The 19,749-nt window shown below is 35.3% G+C and overlaps 1 protein-coding gene across 4 annotated transcripts in view; it reads right to left on the bottom strand.

Annotated features, from left to right (window-relative positions):
* Positions 1-1,393: 1,393 nt before the first annotated feature.
* The window catches only part of SUCO (SUN domain containing ossification factor), an 85,193-nt gene continuing 66,837 nt past the window's right edge, over positions 1,394-19,749 (bottom strand). For all 4 annotated transcript variants that reach the window (XM_023640561.2, XM_023640563.2, XM_070267669.1 and 1 more), the window contains 5 exons: positions 17,220-17,324; positions 15,499-15,653; positions 14,928-15,019; positions 4,511-4,566; positions 1,394-3,421 (listed from right to left, as the gene is read on the bottom strand). In XM_023640561.2, the coding sequence (XP_023496329.2) occupies positions 2,978-3,421; positions 4,511-4,566; positions 14,928-15,019; positions 15,499-15,653; positions 17,220-17,324 (852 nt within the window). In that variant the 3' untranslated portion in view covers positions 1,394-2,977. The remainder of the gene's footprint in view (positions 3,422-4,510; positions 4,567-14,927; positions 15,020-15,498; positions 15,654-17,219; positions 17,325-19,749) is intronic.

Raw genomic sequence — 19,749 nt, 5'->3', positions numbered from 1 at the left:
AGAGAAAGTAAGGATGGCTCTTACAAACAGTAGACATGCAAAGTCATAAAGCAATTTGAATTCTTTTAAAGAACCTAAATAAATAATATAACCATATGTTGTATTGATTGTCTTGACTTGACCTTGAACCAAAAAAAAAACTGTACGCATGAGGACAACTGGAGAAATCTGACAATGGATTGTGTATTAGATATTACGGAATTATTACCGCTCTTAGGCATCATACTAGTATTGTGGTCATGAAGGTGAACATCATTCTTCTTAGAAAACACATGCTTAAGTATTTAGGGGTGTCCCAACTAACTTTCAGATGGTTCACAAAAAAACAGTGTTTATTGTGTGTGTGTGTGTCAACATATATACAGAACACCTAAAAATGTTAACTGTTGAATCTGGGTAAAGGTTCATGAGTGTTCAACATTTCTATGGATTTGAAATTTTTCAAATTAAGAAGTTGGGTAAAATCACGAGGTTTTTGTTGTTCCATGAAATGGAGAGTTAAAAGCAGTATTTCTAAATTGACAAGTTACTTAATATACTATGATCTTAAATAGATTTGTTCAACTGGGTTAACAAATGTTTATATCTATTTCATCTTCATGCCTACAAGTTTATACATTTATACTGGGGACACATCTAAAACTGGAAAATTAATAAGTGGCAAAATAAGCACAGTAATTGGAGACAGAGTTGAAAACAGTTGCTGCTAGGGAGCAAGAATTCCAGGGGGTTGGGGGGGCGGGCTGTGTAGCAGGAGAGGAGAGAGAATGGCTGTTTTTCGGTACAACCTCATACAACCACTTAATTCCTCAAATTATACGTATGTGTAACGATATTTTTAAAGACGCAATTAAAAGAACTGTTTTACTTTGTACCCTTGCTCTCACTGATCTGTTTCCTCTTACTTCATACTATTTTAATGCTTTACTTAACATTACAAGAAGAAATAAAATGAGGCTATCCAGGAACAGTGCAAGCCTATTAACTATATGTAGCTTTGCTGCTCACCAGGCCCAAGTCCACTACTGACAAGAACTGTCACTTTCTTTTCCTCACGTAGGTACAATCTCAGAGGAAAAACAGATCCCAAATTGTAAAATGTTATGCTCTATTTAGATATGGAAAAAATTAAAAATTAGTAGCCTTAAATATGGCACCTAAAAGAGAAAAGCACGCACACGTTATTCTACTAAATATTCGAAACTCTCATTTTAGTGTCTGAAATGGTAAAATTATGATTGTATAGGGGACAAAACGTTTATGTGAAAGTTTGTAGTTAGCTAAAATGTGACCAATTATTTAATGGGATGCTGCTGCAAATGGCAAAAATTTAAATCTACGTTCAGAGTAACAAGTTTGTAAGTTCTCTTTCAAAGAACAGAAGAGCCAGTAATTAATAAAGACAAGTGTTCAGATTTATTTGGAAATTCACAGTTTCTAATGGCACTACAGCTCCGTAGTTACATACTGAAAGTCGTCTTTCCACAACATTGGATGCTGCACACAGATGGCGTAACTTCCCGCTCAACCTCTGCTCTCATCTGGACCTCTTTTCAATGGGTTTCTATACAATCAGGCCCTCTTGCTCTCAATGGCTAATTGTACAGACTGGAAAAAAAATTAATCATCTAAAACATACTGTTAACTGAAAGCAGCAACTTAAACAAACAGAAAAGGCTTTAAATAAATCACATTACAAACAATACCTCCAGAAAGGTATTAGACAAGTTTAAAAACAATTACTAAAAGTGCTCAATAAGTTATAACGTAAATCTTATAATACAAAATGGTCAATTCTCTCCCTTTCAAAAAGAAACTTTCCACTTTCACTCATTACTGTACAAAGACATACTAAGAAATCATTTTATTCAAACATAGTTGCTGCCAATTATTTTAAAAGAAAAAAAGACAAAATGAGACAGACACATTGACATCACACACGTACACCTTTGCACATGTGTAGCCAACACAAAGCAAACATTGAGGAATAATAATCCCTTTAGACTTGACCAGTTAGACAAGGCCTGACAAACTCACTAGCTGGTTCTATGCATATGTACGTAGGCAGTGATTATATCATATGAGACCCAGACCACCGTGACAAACCCTCAAATTTTTTATAGTAACAAAACAATTATCTAAAATCTGGAGGATTAGCACTTATTATGAATGTCTGAAATGTAATGTAGCTAAAGAAAACCTTTACCAGTGATTAAATGTGTCTAAAAGGTGAATTTATCAAAAATTTATTTGTAAATACCAGTCACTTGCAAGAAAAGATCCTGTAGTTCTTTTCTCATTGAGTTAGTAACTAAAGAAAACTAGAGTGAATAAGTTATATGAAAATAACATTAATAGTGTCATCACTTACCTAAAAGAATAGATTTTAAAATTCCAGCAAGTGTTTGTTTCAAGTGAGTTTGCTAAACAGAGGTCTGGTGGGCAAGTCTTTAGGACCCTTACACTGTCTGACCCACATTACTGAACATCAGGCACAGATCACCTTAAAGCCTTGTAGTGTTTGCAGCTTCAAAAACTAACAAAGTTTATAAAAGAAATCAAATGACAGAAAAAGTTCCCCCTCCTCTTCCAGTGGCATTATAAATAGACAAAAGGCACATAAATATGGGAAGGTGCGAGAAACAGGAACAAAGCTAAAGGAAGAGGTTTAGCCTTTCATTCCTATCCCACCCCAGGAACTGGGCTTCCAAATTACTTCTGTCCCAGTGATTAATCTGTGAAAAACATCTTTATAAAATGTCTACCATTGGCCTCGTAGGAAGTGATCAGCCTTGTAAAACTGCAGCTCATTAACCAAGATTGACACAATCCCACCTACTTTTTAAAAAGGCAGAAACCATAATTTCTGAATACTTTTTCCATTAATATTTTCTCCCTCCCCCAAACCCTTCAAATACCACAGACTGTTCTTCAGAGAACAACATAAAAGTCCCCGGTACGAAAAGGTTGATTAATTTCAGATATGTCCCGATACCGCTGTAACACCAAATGTTCCCACGGTGATCTCTTTGTTTCCTTTGATTATGTCATGCAGGCTCGGCAATGATCCTGACTTAGTCTGTATTAGAGTTTTTATCAGTTTCCCTTGGTCTTGGACTTTAGATCGCCGTCGTTTTAAAGCCCTCTTCTCAGTTTTTGTCTTTTGAGACTGTCCGTTGCACAGACTTGTGCAAGCTGAAATGCCACAAAAATAAGACTCTTCTGACTGTGATGAAGTTTCTGAGCTTCCTTCCGATGGAGGACCCTTATAGGAAGAGTGATAAACCTCTCCCATATTAGAAAAGTCTCTCTGGTTCGTAAAGGGCTTCCTTCCTCTTATGTCTCCATTGGCTATGGGGTGCAATCGATCTGCTGGCTTTATGGTCTCAATTTTTTCAGTTTTGTACTTGCAGCGTTTCTTCTATCACACAAGTAAAACAAAGGGTGGGAATTAGACCTCCGGTAGTTACTTAAGCAAACATCTAGAGAGCTGAGCTAATGGAGGAAAGTGCCACCTCCTGGCGACAAGTTACACAGTATTAGGAACAGCATAACACACTGTTATGTTCTGTGTAGACACCATCATTACCCTCCGAGTTTGTAAACACTACTCAATCAAAACGCTTTACTTATCTGCCACCTCTGAACACAGATTTAAGCGTGATAACTAACATCTGAATACCTATCATGTGCCAGATACTACACTAGTTCCTTTCATGTGTATCTTACTTGCTAACTCTGAAAGGTGAGTATTTTATCCCTGGTTACTAAATGAGAAAGCCAAGGTTCACAGGTTTGGTTCCCTGCGCAAGTTACAATGTAGTGAAGTGGCCAAGTTGGGATTGAATCCTGGGCTACCTGACTCTAAAGCCCAAGTTCTTTCACCGAGAGACAATTACCTTTAATCAAAATGAGCACAACTTACTCTGAGAGGCAAAATGGAAAAGGCACAGACTTTGTAATCAGAAAAACCTAAGTACATTCTGCCCTTTGCCACCTATTTAATGGGTCATTTAAAGAAGACACACACTCTCTGAGTTTCCGTTTTCTCACTTAAAAAATGGGGATAACATCCTCTTCAGGTTGTTGTGAAGATCACAGAAATAGTGCACACACTGTGCCTGACATGCACTGATGATAAATAATGACTATCAGCCAGGGATCAGCAAGCTGCTTCTGTAAAGGGTCAGACAGTAAATATTTTAGGCTTCACAGGCCACATACTGCCTCTCTTGAATATTCTTTTTTATTTTACAGCTCTTTAAAAATGGCCCATACAAAACAGGCCATACAAAATGGCCTGTTTAAAAACAGGCCCATACAAAAGAGGTCTGTGGCCTCTTTTTCGTAGTTTGCTGACTCCTGTAAACATTTACTTATATCATTACCATGACTGAAAATAAATAGTAAGTTTAAGGACCGCCTGAAGGTTTTATTAAACCTTTCAACCTATTTCTTCATGTACCACCACATAACACACCAATACACTTAAAAAGAAACAAAATATTACCTTTTTTTCTGGAGAGAACTTGAGGGGTTCTACGATGTACAAATCATTTGGGTCTACTATAAAGTAAGAAAAAATAAAAAGCAGATGTAAAATGTAAAGTAGATTATGCTATGATTAAACACTACAAAATATCATATTATCCCTTAGTGATTATCTTCCTAATAGAACCAATGAATTTATATTTACACCAGGTTAACCATATATTTATACATTATTAAATTAGTAAGCCAAAGGCAGCAAGGTGGGAAATGGTACTATTCTTATCTTGGGCTCAATTGGTCACCTTCAAATAAATTCCCTAAGTTTTTATCTAACAGGTGGCTACCAGCCAAAACAGCAAGGATCCTACTTTGGGCCCAGCCCTACCCTCTTACCTGATGAGAAATAACATTATGGGTTAGGTTAATACCAAATCTACAGATGGTATGAATATTTCCCTAAAAGACTAAACTCTACACTGTGTTGTAAACGTGGGTTAATAATGTGCAACCAGCTGTTGTGACCACGTCTGAAAGCCAGTTAGAGGAACATACACACAAACAGAGGTTGAAGAAGTCTTTTCCAATTGTTTTTTACTATGATTTACTATGATCAAAGCTATGAAGTCCAAAATCAAAAAACCACTTGAACATGCAATATAAATGACAAAGTAATAATGAATCAACACTTCTGGCACAGTGAGTAAATTAGAAATATTAGTTTTAGGTTTCTAAGATTGCATTACTTTAAATACATTCAAAACAGCCCTATGCCACCCCTATACTGACAAGGTAAATATAAAAGGGGAGCTATGAGACTTTAGTCCTATTCAATCCATTAAAAATAAAGGATTTATGGTCTTGACAGAGGCAGAAGTTTTTAAGTAGTAACTTCACTATAAAACTTCATATATTGGAAATTTACTAACAACATGATTCAATTAATTACAATGTTTTACATTATGTCCTAGAAATTTGTCAAGAAAGCCATCAAATACATAAAAATATCCAAACATTCCTTTAAATAGTCATTTCTATGAGATTACTAATCTCACTCACTGCTTTCAAAAAACATGAAATCTACTTCTGGGAATGGTGGTTAATATTATTCAGATCAACTTCTCCACTGAAAGCAACTAAATACAATGGGTTTTTTTTTTTTTAATCACTAAAAACATTGAAGATCTGCCAAGATTAAGTAAGCAATCTCTAAGCCAAAACTGAAGGAAAAGTATGAATCCAGACAGTCAAGTGGAACACAAAAGTCATTTTTGTCCTGAGAGCATTTGTCAATTCAGGAATATGTGATGTTTAGTTCTGATCGTATCATAAGGGAATGGATCAAAAGTCAAACCTCAAGGCCCATCCAAAGTACTAGTCTAATAAGATACCCTCTCTCTCCACACAGTAAGCTGGGACTCCAAAGGCCTATATCCTCAGGGAAAGAATGAACCCATGCAGGGACTTACAGTCCAAATTCCCATCACCAGGTGGTCCAACAGACCTCAAGCCATGAATGTAAAGTATTTCTGAATGTAAAGCAAACACAAATATTCTCTGGAATAAGGACCTACATTCTAGCCCCTAAAATGATCTCTACAAAAAATTTTTCAAAGAGAAGGCCTAGCACACAAAGGTAACCAAAATAACCTACAAATGAACTATTTGAGTAAAACAATATTGCAGTATATAAAATCAATATAAAAACCTAGGGACTTCCAGTTTCCAGTTTGGCATGAAAAAAGCTTAAAAGTTGTCACTCTGTCCTAACAAGTGAAAAACTAAACAAACCAAAAATCAACTCTTCTTAGGTCAGAAAAATGAGGTCACAAGGCAAACTGCTGTCCCCAGACCTGGAGACAAGCAGGCAGACATTGTGAATCATTAGCCGGGCAGAACCCTCTGCAGGAACCAGTGACTGGGTACGAAAACCTAAACTGTAACTGACAAACTGCTGGACACTGAGTGCGGACAGGCTGTGAGTAAAAACTCCAAGGGGAACCCAGTCATAAGGGGGCCCCACACTTTGTTGAGTTTTACCTCCAGGAGATCCACCAGGCCCTCACCATTTTGAAATACTCCAGAGCATTCTGTTCTTCTTAACAAGGCCCGCCTTTAGGAGAAAGTATTTTACCAGACTCTTAACCTGCTGGGGATTTACTGGAGCCTAACCTGCGTGGGGGAAGGGGAAACCTGAGAGGCACTGGTGAAGTTCACAGTCAGGGACACAAGTCCACCAATGGACTGAGACCTAATCATAGGACGATAAACACTTCCTCTACCACCACACCTCACCACCACATTACTAAAGATCTGTTTACCGCAGTTCTTTTTACCGAATAAGTCATGTCCCCCCTTCAACAAAAAAATTACAAGGCATAAAAACAGGCAAAAAACACAGTTTGAAGAGATTAAACAAGCATTAGAACTAGAGTTAGATATGGCAGGAATGTTGGAATTATCAGACCAGGAATTTTTAAAAACTATGATTAATATGCTAAGGGCTTTAATGGAGAAAGCAGACAATATGCAAGAACAGATGGACAATGTTAGCAAAGAAATTCTAAAAAAGTACCAAAAAGAAATTCTAGAGACACCTTTGATAAGTTCATTAGTAGACTGGACAGAGCTGAGAAAGAATCACTAGGCTTGAGGATACGACAATACAAACTAAAAAGCAAAGAGAAAAAAGATGGGAAACCACAACAACCCAGAACTGAATGTCCAAAACCACAGAATGACTACAAAAGGTATAACATGTGTAATGAGAATACCAGAAGGAGAAGAAAGAGAGAAAGGAACAGAAGCAATATTTGAAGTAAAATAACTTAAAATTTCCCCAAATTAAAAGTCAGACACCAAAATACAAATCCAGGAAGCTCAGAGAACACCAAGCAGAATAAATGCCCAAAATGCTACACCTATGCATATCATGTACAAACTTCAAAACATCAAAGATAAAGAGAAAATTTTGAAAAAAGCCAGAAGAAAAACATACCTTACCTATAGAAGAACAGAGATAAGAATTACATCTGACTTCTCCTCAGAAACCATGCAAGCAAGAAGAGAGTGGAGTGAAATATTTAAAGTGTTGTGAGGAAAAAAAAAAAAATCAAGAATCCTGTATCCTAAGAAATTATCCTTCAAAAGTGAAAGAGAAATAAAGACTTTGTCAGACAAGCAAAAACTGAGGGAATCTGTTACCAGTAGAACTGCCTTGCAAGAAATATTAAAAGAAGTTCTTCAGAAAGGAGGAAAATGATGTAGGTCAGAAACTCAGATCTACATAAAGAAAGGAAAATCATCAGAGAAGAAATAAGGTAAAATAAAAACTTTTATTTTTCTTATTCTTAAATGATCTAACAGATAACAGTTCATTCATAACAATAGCAACAATGTATTCGAGTATGTTTATGTACCTTATGCTTCTGTAGAAGTAAAAAGAATGACAGCAATGATACAAGAGATGGAAGGGAGGGATTAGAAATATTTTGTTATAAAATATCTGCACTAGCCATGCAGCAGTATGTCATTTGAAAGTAGACTTGGATTATGTTGGATTACTTGGATTAACGTATATTGCAAATTCTAGGGCAACCACTAAAAAAAAGTAAAAAAAGAAGTATACATAGTATATGCTATAAAAGGAGAAAAATGGAATTGCATACAATGCTCAATTAAAACCACAAATGGCGAAAAAGTGTGGAAGACAAAAACAGAAACAAACAACAAGGGTAACAAATAGAAAACAGTAACAAATGTGGTAGATATTAATCAACTGTATCAATAATCACTTTAAGCATCAATGCTCTAAATACACCAATATAAAGACAGAGATTCTACAAGTGGATCAATAAACAAGACTCAATTCACGTTGTTTACAAGAAACACACTTTAAATATAAATACATATAACAATTAAAAGGATAGGAATGAAGAAAGATGTACCATGCTAACACAAATAAAAAGAAAGCAGTAGTAGGTATACTAATTTCACAGAGCAGACTTCAGAGCAAGGAAATTTATCAGGGATAAAGAGAGGCATTTCATAATGATAAAGGGTCAATATTCCAAGAAGGGATAATAATCCTTAATGTGCATCTGCCTCACAACAAAGTGTCAAAATATACAAGGAAAAAATGATACAACTGCAAGAAGAAACACACGAATCTACTATAATAGCTGGGACTTTAATAGCCCTCTATTAGAAACGGACAGATCCAGCAAGTAGATTATCAGCAAGCACACAGCTAACCTCAACAGCACAAAATCTATTGTATTTCTACATATGAGCAAAAAACACACATGCGCGTGTGCACACACACAAGATATCATTCAGAACAGCATCAAAAAATATTCTAGGAATAAAACTCTCAAAAGTTTGACTTTTTTGGAGTAAACAGAGATACGCTATGTTGGTCTCAAACTGATATGTAGAGTCAAAGTAATCTCAATAAAAACGCTAATACTTTTCTTTAATGAAACATTTAATAGATTACTCTAAATTTATTTAGAAACATAAGGAGCCAATAATAGCCAGGAAACCTGAAACAACTGAAAGTATAAAAGTTTATACAGGAACCCCTACCTAACACCATATACAAAAACATCCATTCCAGGTAGATTAAGGACCTAAAAATAAAAGCCAAAGTAAACATTTAAAAGAAAATATAAGAGAATATCATCCATAAACTTGGAGTAAAAAATTCTGTTTAAACAAGAGATAAAAAGCACTAACCATACAGAAAAAAAAATTCATAGATTTGATTACATTAAAAGCTTCTTTTAAAAGACTAATTAAAATTGGTAATCAGGTAAATGCAAACTACAACTGCAATGAGGTTAACAAATACTTTAAAACTTGACATTTCTAAGTGTTTGTTGGCAAGAATGTAGAGTGGAAATTCTCACAGTACTGGAGGAAGCATACACTGATATGACCACTTTGGAAGCTGGTCATCATCTTCTAACTTGCAGATAAGCATACCCTACGACCCAGGAATTTTACATCTAGGTAGTATTCCTAGAGAAACACATGCGACTATTCCAGCGTACAAAGAAATGTTTACAGCAGTATAATTTGAAATAGCCCCAACTGTAAGTAACCGTAGAATGGATAAATACAGTGGTATTTAGTCAGTTGCTGAAATACTATACAATATTGAAAATGGAATGAAATTATGTATACGAATCTTACAAATAGAATGCCAAAAGAAAGAAGATAAAAAAGAATACATATGCTATGACTCTATTTATCAAAAGCTCGATACCAGGCAAGAATCAAATTATATTGTTGAGGAATCCAAACGGTGATGGTAAAACTATTAAGAAAATCAAGAATATGATTATTTCAAAAGTGAAGATAGTTACTTCTGGGAGGAGCAATACCAAGAGTGCCATGCTGGCCTTGTTCAACCTCTTGATCTGGGTGTTAGTTACACAGGTGTTCACTTTGTAATCACTTGACAAGTTGTACATTTTAGTTTTATGTAATTTTTGAATTTCACTTATATTTCACAATAAAAATGTGTTACAAAAAAAATAAAAACAATTTTGGCCCACCTGGCTGGTCAACCAAAGTGACAGAGTTGCAAATCAAAGTATAAATGTGAAGAGAGAGAGGGAGGACACTAAGAAAGCTTATAATGAATTAAATAATTTAAGTTATTACAACATAGATCATCTAAGTCCACCTATTACACAACCTCAAATGCTTAAGAGGTAGGAGATTATATAATTTGCCAAATGTATTAATAGATATCAACTTTGTACAAAGTACTAACCTTTACATAAAGACATGAGGAATTACAACCAATGCCACAGAAATAAAAAGGATTATAAGAGACTACTATGAACAACTGTACTCCAACAAATTGGAAACCTAGAAGAAATAGATAAATTCCTAGAAACACAGACTTACCAAGACCAAATCATGAAGAAATAGAAAATATGAACAGACCAGTAACAGGGAGATTGAATCAGAAATCAAAAACCTCTCAACAAAGAAAAGTGCAGGACCAGATGGCTCCACCAGAGAATTCTACCAAACTCTTAAAGAAGAATTAATATTAATCTGCCTGAAATGCTTCCAAAAACTGGAACACTTCCAAGCTCATTCTAGGAAGCCAGCAGTATCCTGATACCAAAGCCAAAGGCACTACAAGAAAAAAAAACTACAGACCAAGATCCCTAATGAATACTGATTTAAACATGCTCAATAAATACTAGGGAACTGAATTCAACAGCACATTAAAAGGATTATACACCGTGATCAAGTAAAATTTATTCCTAGAATACAAGGATGGTTCAACATTCAAAAATCAATCAACGTAATATACCACATAAATAGAGTGAAGGACAAAAATCAAATGATCATCTCAATTGATGCAGGAAAAGCATATGATGAGATTCAACATCCTTTCATTCTAAAAATACTCAATAAATTAGGAACAGAAAGGAACTACCTCAACATATTAAAGATCATTTATGAAAAGCCCACAGTTAACATAATACTCAATGGCGAAAGACTGAAAGCCTTTCCTCTGAGATCAGGAACAAGACAAGGATGTCCACTCTCATCACTTGTATTCAACATAGTACTGGAAGTCGTACCCAGAGTAATTAGGCAAGAAAAGGAAATAAAAGGCATCCAAATTGGAAGAAAGGAAGTAAAATTATCTCTGTTCTTAGATGACATGATCTTATATGTAGAAAACTCTAAAAATTCCACAAAAAAACTGTTATGACTAATAAATGAATTCAGCAAAGTTGCAGGATAAAATATCAACATGCAAAAATCAGTTGCATTTCTACACAGTAACAATAAACAATCCAAAAAGGAAATTAAGAAAACAATTCCATTTATAACAGTATCAAAAAGAATACTTAGGAATAAGCCTGACTAACGAAGTGAAGGACTTGTACACTGAAAATGACAAAACATTGATGACAGAAATTAAAGATACAAAGAAATGGAAAGACATCTCATGTTTATGACTATAAGACTTAATACTGTTAAGATGTCCATACTACCAAAAAGATCTACAGATTCAGTGTAATCTCTATCAAAATCCCAACAGTATTTTTTGCCAAAACAGAAAATCGCATCCTAAAGTTCATATCAAGTCTCAAAGGACCTCAAATAGGCAAAAGAAATTTGAAAAAGAAAAATAAAGTTAGAGAACTCACACTTCCTGATTTCAAAACACATTACAAACCTACAGTAATCAAAACAATGTGGTACTGGCATAAAGACAAACAGACAAATGGAACAGAAAAAAGAGTCCCGAAATAAACCCTCACACATATGGTCAAGTAATCTTCAACAAGGGTGCCAAGGCCACTCAATGGGGAAAGCACACACTTTTCAACAAATCGCGCTGGGAAAACTGGATATCCACACGCAAAAGAATGAAGTTGGACCCTTATCTCATATCACATACAAAAATTAACTCAAAATGGAAAAACTAGCCTAAACCTAAGACCTAGAACTATAAAATTTCTGGAAGAAAACATAAGGGGAAAACTTCATGACAGTGGACTTGGCACTGATTTCTTGAATATGACACCTAAAGTACAGGCAACAAAGCAAAAACAGACAAACAGGACTACATCAAACTTAAACATTCAGTCCATCAAAGGACACAATCAACAGAGTAAAAAGGCAATTTACGAAATGGGAGAATATATTTGCAAATCATATATCTGATAAGGGGTTAATATCCAGAACATATAAAGAATTCCTACAATTAAACAACAAAAAAATCAAATAATCCAATTAAAAAATGGGAAAGGTATTTGAATAGACATTTCTCCAAAAATAATTTTAAAATGGGCAATAAGCACATGAAAAGATGCTCAACACTAATCATCAGAGAAATGCAAATCAAAATCACAATGAGCAATCACCTCATGTCCATTAGGATGGCTTCTATTAAAAAAACAAAACAACAAGTGTCGGTGAGGATATGGAGAAAACTGGAACAACTCTGCACTGCTGTGAGATTGTAAAATGGTGCAACTACTATGGAAAACAGTATAAGAGTTTCTCAAAAAATAGAACTACCATATGATCCAGAAATCCTACTTCTGGTTATCTACTCAGAGGAACTGAAAGCAAGGTCTTGAAGAGATATTTGCACACTCATTTTCATAGCAGCACTATTCACAATAGCCAAGAGGAGAAGGCAACCCAATGTCCATCAAGGGATGAATAAACAAAATACAGTATAAATGTACAACAGAATATTATTCAAACTTAAAAAGGAAAGAAATCTTGTCACATGCTACAACATGGATAAACCTTGAGGACATTATGCTAAGTGAAATAAGCCAGTCGTAGAAAGACAAATACTATATGATCCCACTTACATGAGGGAGTCAAATTCACAGAAACAGAAAATACAGTGGTGGTTATCAGGGGCTCGGGGGCGGGGATAAAAAGGGAGTTGTTTAACGGATATAAAGTTTTAGATTTACAAAATGAGAAGGTTCTGGAGATTTGTTTCACAACAATGTGAACATACTCAACATTACTGAACTGTACACTTAAAAATGATTAAGATGGTAAATTTTATGTCATATCTTTTACCACAATAAAAATAAACAAAATAAGACAGTCCCTTCTCATATACCTTACAACTGAAAATAAGGCATGTACAGAATGGCTAAAATCAAAGCAGACTATAACAACTGCCATAAGAAGAGATTTAATTCAAACAGGAAAAGAAATAAATCAATTAACTAACAGGAGAATGAGAATTAAAGCCAGTTTTCTGCCTACTGTACTCAACTTTTTTTAATTGTAAAGATGAACATGACATAGTTGTTTAAAATAGAATTTTATTATCAGGTACAAAAGGCTACTCTATTTGGTCTTGAAGAGTCACATAAAGAGAAGAGAAGAGAAATAGTAAAATAGTCATGATTTCAACTAATTTAAAATGAGACTAGAAATGCTGAGAAGGAAAAAACATCTCTAACATACTTCCTAATTACATGACTAGAGCTCAAATAATTAATGCATTGACACCCACCAGAATGGCTAAAAGACCAAGGATACTAAGGTTAGTGAGGATTTGGAACAATTGGAACTCTCATACATAGCTGATGAGAGGGCAAATTCATACAATACTCTGGAAAACTTTGTGGCAGTATTGATTAAAGCTGAATATGATGACTGAGCAATCCCATTTCTAGGTATATACCCAACAGAAATGTACACGTGTTCACCAATGTAATACCCGTAAACTGAAAATACTCCAAATGTAACAATAATGTGTAGTATATTTGTATCATGGAATACTATACAGGAATGAAAATAAACAAACTACAACTATACTCAATGACATGGTGAATGTCATAATCAACAATTAGAAGTCAAAACTGTGGCCACCCTGGGAGGGAATGGCTAGTAACTAAAAGAGCACAAGGAAGTTTCTGGGATGTTGGCTAACGTTCTGCTTCTTAATCTGGGTGTTGGTCACACAGGTGTGTTCAGTTTGTGAAAATTCATCAAGTTTTTACATATGGTAATTACATATTCTTGTATGTAATACTTCAATTAAAAATTTCACTTATAAAAAGACATAGTCAAAAGAAGAAACAGAGAGAGAGAGAGAAGCAGGAAGGAAGAAGAGATTTACTAATCTTAAGTAAACACACATGTTAACGGGTTCAGTCTGTAAAGCTCTGTGATAACAGTAAACCAGTAAAGCTCTGGGATGATTACTTGAATGATTTAATCAATTCGAACATGCTGCTCAGTTACTAAATCCTAAAGAAAGAGAAGCAAATGATTATTAAGAAAGCACTCCTAATTGAAATATATAATTAATTTGGTTATTTCAATATAGGTATGAAGATAAGTCTCTTAATAAGCACTAACTAAAGCACAACTTATAAAAGTACTAATATAGAAAAATACACATCCATTCATTTAAATTTCAGTATTCACTGAGTGTTAGACAATGGAATGCTATTAGAGACTCTGGGCTACAAAAAAGCAGCAGACCAGATTATTTTTCAGAAAGTGCCTCACAGTCCTAAACTAGAGACAAAAGGAGTCCTACCTGTACAGGAAGAGGAGGCAGATAAGCAGAGGATGCTATGGGAGCACATTCAGGTTTTCCATATCTGCTGAACTTTCTCAAACATCCCTTTCTAAAAAGAAATACTTCTAAACAGCAGCATGTGCAAACCAAGCTACCAATGGCTAATTAAACTAAGCCCTCCCCACCCATCCTCTGGGCTTTTAGGAATGAAGGTAGATACAAAGTATGAAAAGGACAAGGTGGCTCTGACACAGCACAAACACAAAAGTTACATATACCCATTATTCTGTTGCAGATTGTCTCAAACACAACATTGACATTATACTTATGCAAGAAATAAATTAGATTCACCTTTATATATACATATAAGACACCCACAAATATCTACCTTCTTTTCCAGTTAACTGCAGAGACTTGGATCTGATGAGTGGGAATGAAGTTCTCCTTTTCAAATTCATATCATCATAGGAAGAGAAACACCTAACATATTAAGAAAATGCAACATTGGGCACAATAAGTAAACTACATATAATTATGGGGCTAAATCAAAGCTATTGAGAATTGTACATGCCACAGAGGACTAATCTCTAAGATAACACTCCAGTTTTTGTTAGTACATGTAAAAAAAAAAAAAAGTTAAGGCTCATTCTCCAAAACGTGCTATATTAAAATACCTACACCCCCCCCCCTTTGAATTCCACATTTTTCAAGCATCTTTCACAAGCAAAACATGTCAAAAGCTTTTATGCACTTACTATCAGTGTTTTCTCTATTACAGTCTGAGAACCTTCCAGGCATAGGACTGTCTCACTAGGTCCAATGATGTTTTTAACATTTTGGTTTCACGATAATCATATGGGGAAAGAAATTACCTCAGTATCCCTTTATTTGCTAAAATTTCTCAGAAATATAAAAGCATAGTAAAAAAAGAAAATTGTGAAATATAATGTTGATATTACCTTTTAGGGCTTGGATACTGGTTGCTTTTAGGAAGTTTTGAAATATAATCGCCATCAAATGGAGAGGTGTTACGACAACGCTGCATACAAAGCATCAGGCCCAAGACAACACAGAGAACCAAAGATATGACCAGATAGCTTTGTCGATCTGAAACCTGAGATGAGAAGAGAGTTTAATAAAAATTTAAAAATCGCACTAGGAAAAAACACAGTGGGATCTAAAATTTAAAGGACAAATCATTTTAAACATTTTTCTCAATGTGCTTCAAAATCATAAACGCAGGGCATGCTCTTTGAAAATGCACTCCTAAGGCAATCTTTCACTTTTTCTTCTTTTTCCCCCAACTCTTTGACAATTTTCAAACCTATGAAAAAGTTTTAAAAATAGTACAATGAACAAATTTATGCCATTCACCGATTGTTAATATTTTGCTACTTTTGCTTTGTCTTTCCATCTGCAGTATCTCCTCCTGGGGGTGAAAGAAAAAAACTGTGCTCTTAGCTAGTCTTTCTCATCTTATAAAACTAAACCACCAAGCATCCAGTCACTTAAGCCAAAAAAAAAAAACCTGAGGATCATCCTTAATTCCTCATCCCACACATCCAATCTTTCAGCAAGGCCTGTCTTTCTACCTCGTAAATACATTCTGAATTCAGTAACTTCATCCTGTTGTCCATTTCTAAAATCCTAGTCCAATGCAAGGTTACCTCACCTAGGCTACTGCAACTGCCCCTAACTAGTTTCCTCCCCACATCTGCACTTGCTGTTCCCTAAGAGACAATTCTCCACAGAGCAACGAATGGGGAGTTTCCTAAAGAGCTGTCAATGAGCTGATCCATGTCACTTCTTTACTTAATACTTTCCAATGACTTGCAATGATTAGAATAAAATTCAAACTCCAAATGGCCTACAAAGGTCTATATGACCAGGGCCCTGCCAAAATCCTGAACTCATTCCTGACCCCTCTCTTCTCTCATTCACCCGCTCCAGCCACACCAACTTTCTTTCTGCCTTCAAACACATCACACTGTTTCTAATCATGGGTCTTGTGCCCTAGTTCTGCTAGTAACAAGTGTGGTGTAACCCCAGGCTCTATGTGGCTGCTAACTCCTTGTGAGCACTCAGTTCTAATGCCACCTCCTCAAACAAGCCTTCCAAGATCACTCTAGCTAAAGCAGCAATCCTCACCACCACCACTCTACACACACACATTTCTTTTTCTATCCCACTGTCCTTCATATATATTTACTATATGTACTCATTTGCTGTCTCCCCCAGGAGAGAGGGCCCTATGAGGCCAGATACTATTCACACTGCTGTATGCCCCAACCTCGAACTGTACAGCTCATGCCTCACATACTTGCTCAATACATACTTGTTAAATCAATGAAATTTTTGCCATGTTAAGCACCTTAATGAGCCTTTTTGAACTGAAAATGAAGTGTGCATGGCAACGATCAATGGTCTGCAAAAGGCCTAACAGAATTGCTTTATAGGTGTATTTTAGGTAAGACGAACTACCAAAGCCCTGCTTTCCAAAGATTATGGTAATTAATATATTCCCAAAACTTCATGTCACATTCTGCTGTTCTGAAAAAATTCTCCATAAATGACAGTTTTGTTTGGCTAATGTTCTTAGATACCATGTTCTTAACAAGACTGCCTTAATAACCACCTCTACACAAGCACTGTGTCTGATAAAACCATCGGGAACACACACCTCACGTTTGAGTTCTGCTACTGTTGTTGATAAGTTCGACACAAGTTGTGTCATGTTGGTCAGCTGTGCCTGGAGCAACTGGATGGCTTCAGTTTGCCGCTGATCCTATGATAAAGGAAGACCTAAGTATTATTTTTCTTTGTGTTTCACCTGTACATTAACTATTATAAATTCAATCTGGATAATCTAACAAATTCCTCAGAGAAAAAAATACATTACTAGGAAGATTTCATGAATGAATATCATAAACTTTGACCAGAAATTTTAAAAAAACAAAAGATACTTCAAAAGAATCTGAGACTGTCAACTCTCGCCGTCCCTGAAAATACCATGCAGAACACTGTCTAACAGAAGTTAGTAAACGTTCAAACTGATATGGGCTCTGTATGTATAAACCAGCACATAACCAGCTACACGCAAAAGAGCCACTTAGTCAAATATGTGTTTTTAAACCAAAACACTTGGCACAAAGACATGTTGAAAACTTTTTGAAGAATGTTTCTGGACATAAAGCAGGCTCAAGAAGGTTTTAAAGTTCTATTTTATAGTATATTAGGATGGAACTTAGGATATCACACTGTCAAAACCTACAACTGATCATCTAATCAATACTAGAATATCACCAATGAGAAGAAATTCACCAAAAACACCCATCTTCCCCAGCTCTGAATTTTAGAAACTTTTATAATCAACAAACATGTCTTGATTTAAAATATCATTAGCATGCATATTTTGGGGAGTTATGCATCATACTCATATTTATGAACCTATACAAGTAGACTGTACTGAAATTCAACTTATTAATGAATTTGGAGAGGAGGAAAAGAGGACAGGAAGAAGTCAAGGAAATCTAACACTCTCATTTAGGACCCTATATGAAATAGCTAAATAACCATTTATTATTCTAGATATAATTTTTTCAAATTTAGACTTAAGTTTTAAGTCTCAACTGTCTATGTGTGTGTGCATGTGGGGGAGTGGATGTATAAAATTGTAACAAAAAAAGTTTCACTTACTTCCCTTACTGTCATCCACTGTACCTTTTATCCTCATTTAGCTTTTTAAAATGCTGAATATGACTTATTAAATTGTTTCTTTTGATAACACATTTGACAAACACTCATAAAGCTTAGACAGTTATAAACATTTAAAGGACAAGCTATTTAAATTTAATAGATTATTATATTTATAAGTTGGTTAACACTTCTAATCAAGATTTATTTACAGTAGTGTTAATAATACACAAGATTATTTAAAAGTACTTTAAACAAGTATTTGAGACATAAGGTATAGAAGATACATATAAAGCAAAGAAAGTATAGAGGGGAAATCATTGTATTAAGATTAATGGAGAACTAAATAAATATTGTGTTCATGGGTCATATGACTTAATACTGTTAAGAGGTCAACTTTCCAAATTGATCTATAAATTCAACACAATCTCAATTAAGATCCTAATAAGTTGCTTTTTTTTTTTTTGTAAAACCCGACAAGCTGATTCTAAAATCCATATTAGCCAAACCCAGATTAGCCAAAACAATTTTGGAAAAGAACAAAGTTGGAGGATTCACACTGCCTGACTTCAAGAGTTCCTATAAAACTACAGTAATCACAACAGTGTGGTATTATCACAAAGACAGACAAATAGATAAACAGAACAGAAGAGAAGCCCAGCAACAGACCCACACATACACACGGTCACTTGATTTTTATCAAAGTGCAAAGGAGGGGCCAGGCCGCTGGCGCAGTGGTTAAGTTTGCACGTTGTGCTTTGGTGGCCTGGGGTTTGCCAGTTCAGATCCCTGGTGCAGACCTACGCACTGCCTGTCAAGCCATGCTGTGGCAGGCGTCCCACATATAAAGTAGAGGAAGATGGGCACAGATGTTAGCTCAGGGCCAGTATTCCTCAGCAAAAAGAGGAGGACTGGCGGCAGATGTTAGCTCAGGGCTAATCGTTCTCAAAAAAAAAAAAAGTGCAAAGGAAATTCAGTGGAGAAAAGAGTCTTTTCAACAAATTATGCTGGAACAAATGGATATTCATACGTTTCTCAACTCTCTCCCCCCCCAAAATGAACTTTGATCTATACCTTGCAACACATAAAATTTAAAATAGATCATAAACTTAATGTAAAACTAAAGCTATAAAACTTCTAGAAGAAACAACACGAAAAAATCTTTCTAACTTTGGGTTAGGGCAAAAATTTTGTAGAGTGAAGAAAACATGGATAAATTAGGCTCCAACAAATTAACTTCTGCTCTGAGAAAACAAGTAACAGACTGGGAGAAAATACTTGCAAAGCATCTCTGATAAGGAACTTATATTCAGAATACGTAAACAATCCTCAAACCTCAATAATAAAAAAAAAACCAGTAAAGGAGGAACTTTGCATGGACCCATGATTATAATGTGCTGTGAATTGAGTCAGATACAGCTAAACTATCCACAACTTGAGGCCTCCTCACCTCACCTCACCATACCCTAGTTCCAGATAACCTTTTAGAAAACTGTAAAATTTCTTTATCGTGGTAA

This window comes from Equus caballus, chromosome 5, assembly GCF_041296265.1.
Source record: "Equus caballus isolate H_3958 breed thoroughbred chromosome 5, TB-T2T, whole genome shotgun sequence".
In the NCBI taxonomy this organism is placed as follows: Eukaryota; Metazoa; Chordata; class Mammalia; order Perissodactyla; family Equidae; genus Equus; species Equus caballus.
The sequence above is the reverse complement of the archived record's forward strand: the minus strand, read 5'-3'. Positions and strand labels throughout refer to the sequence as shown.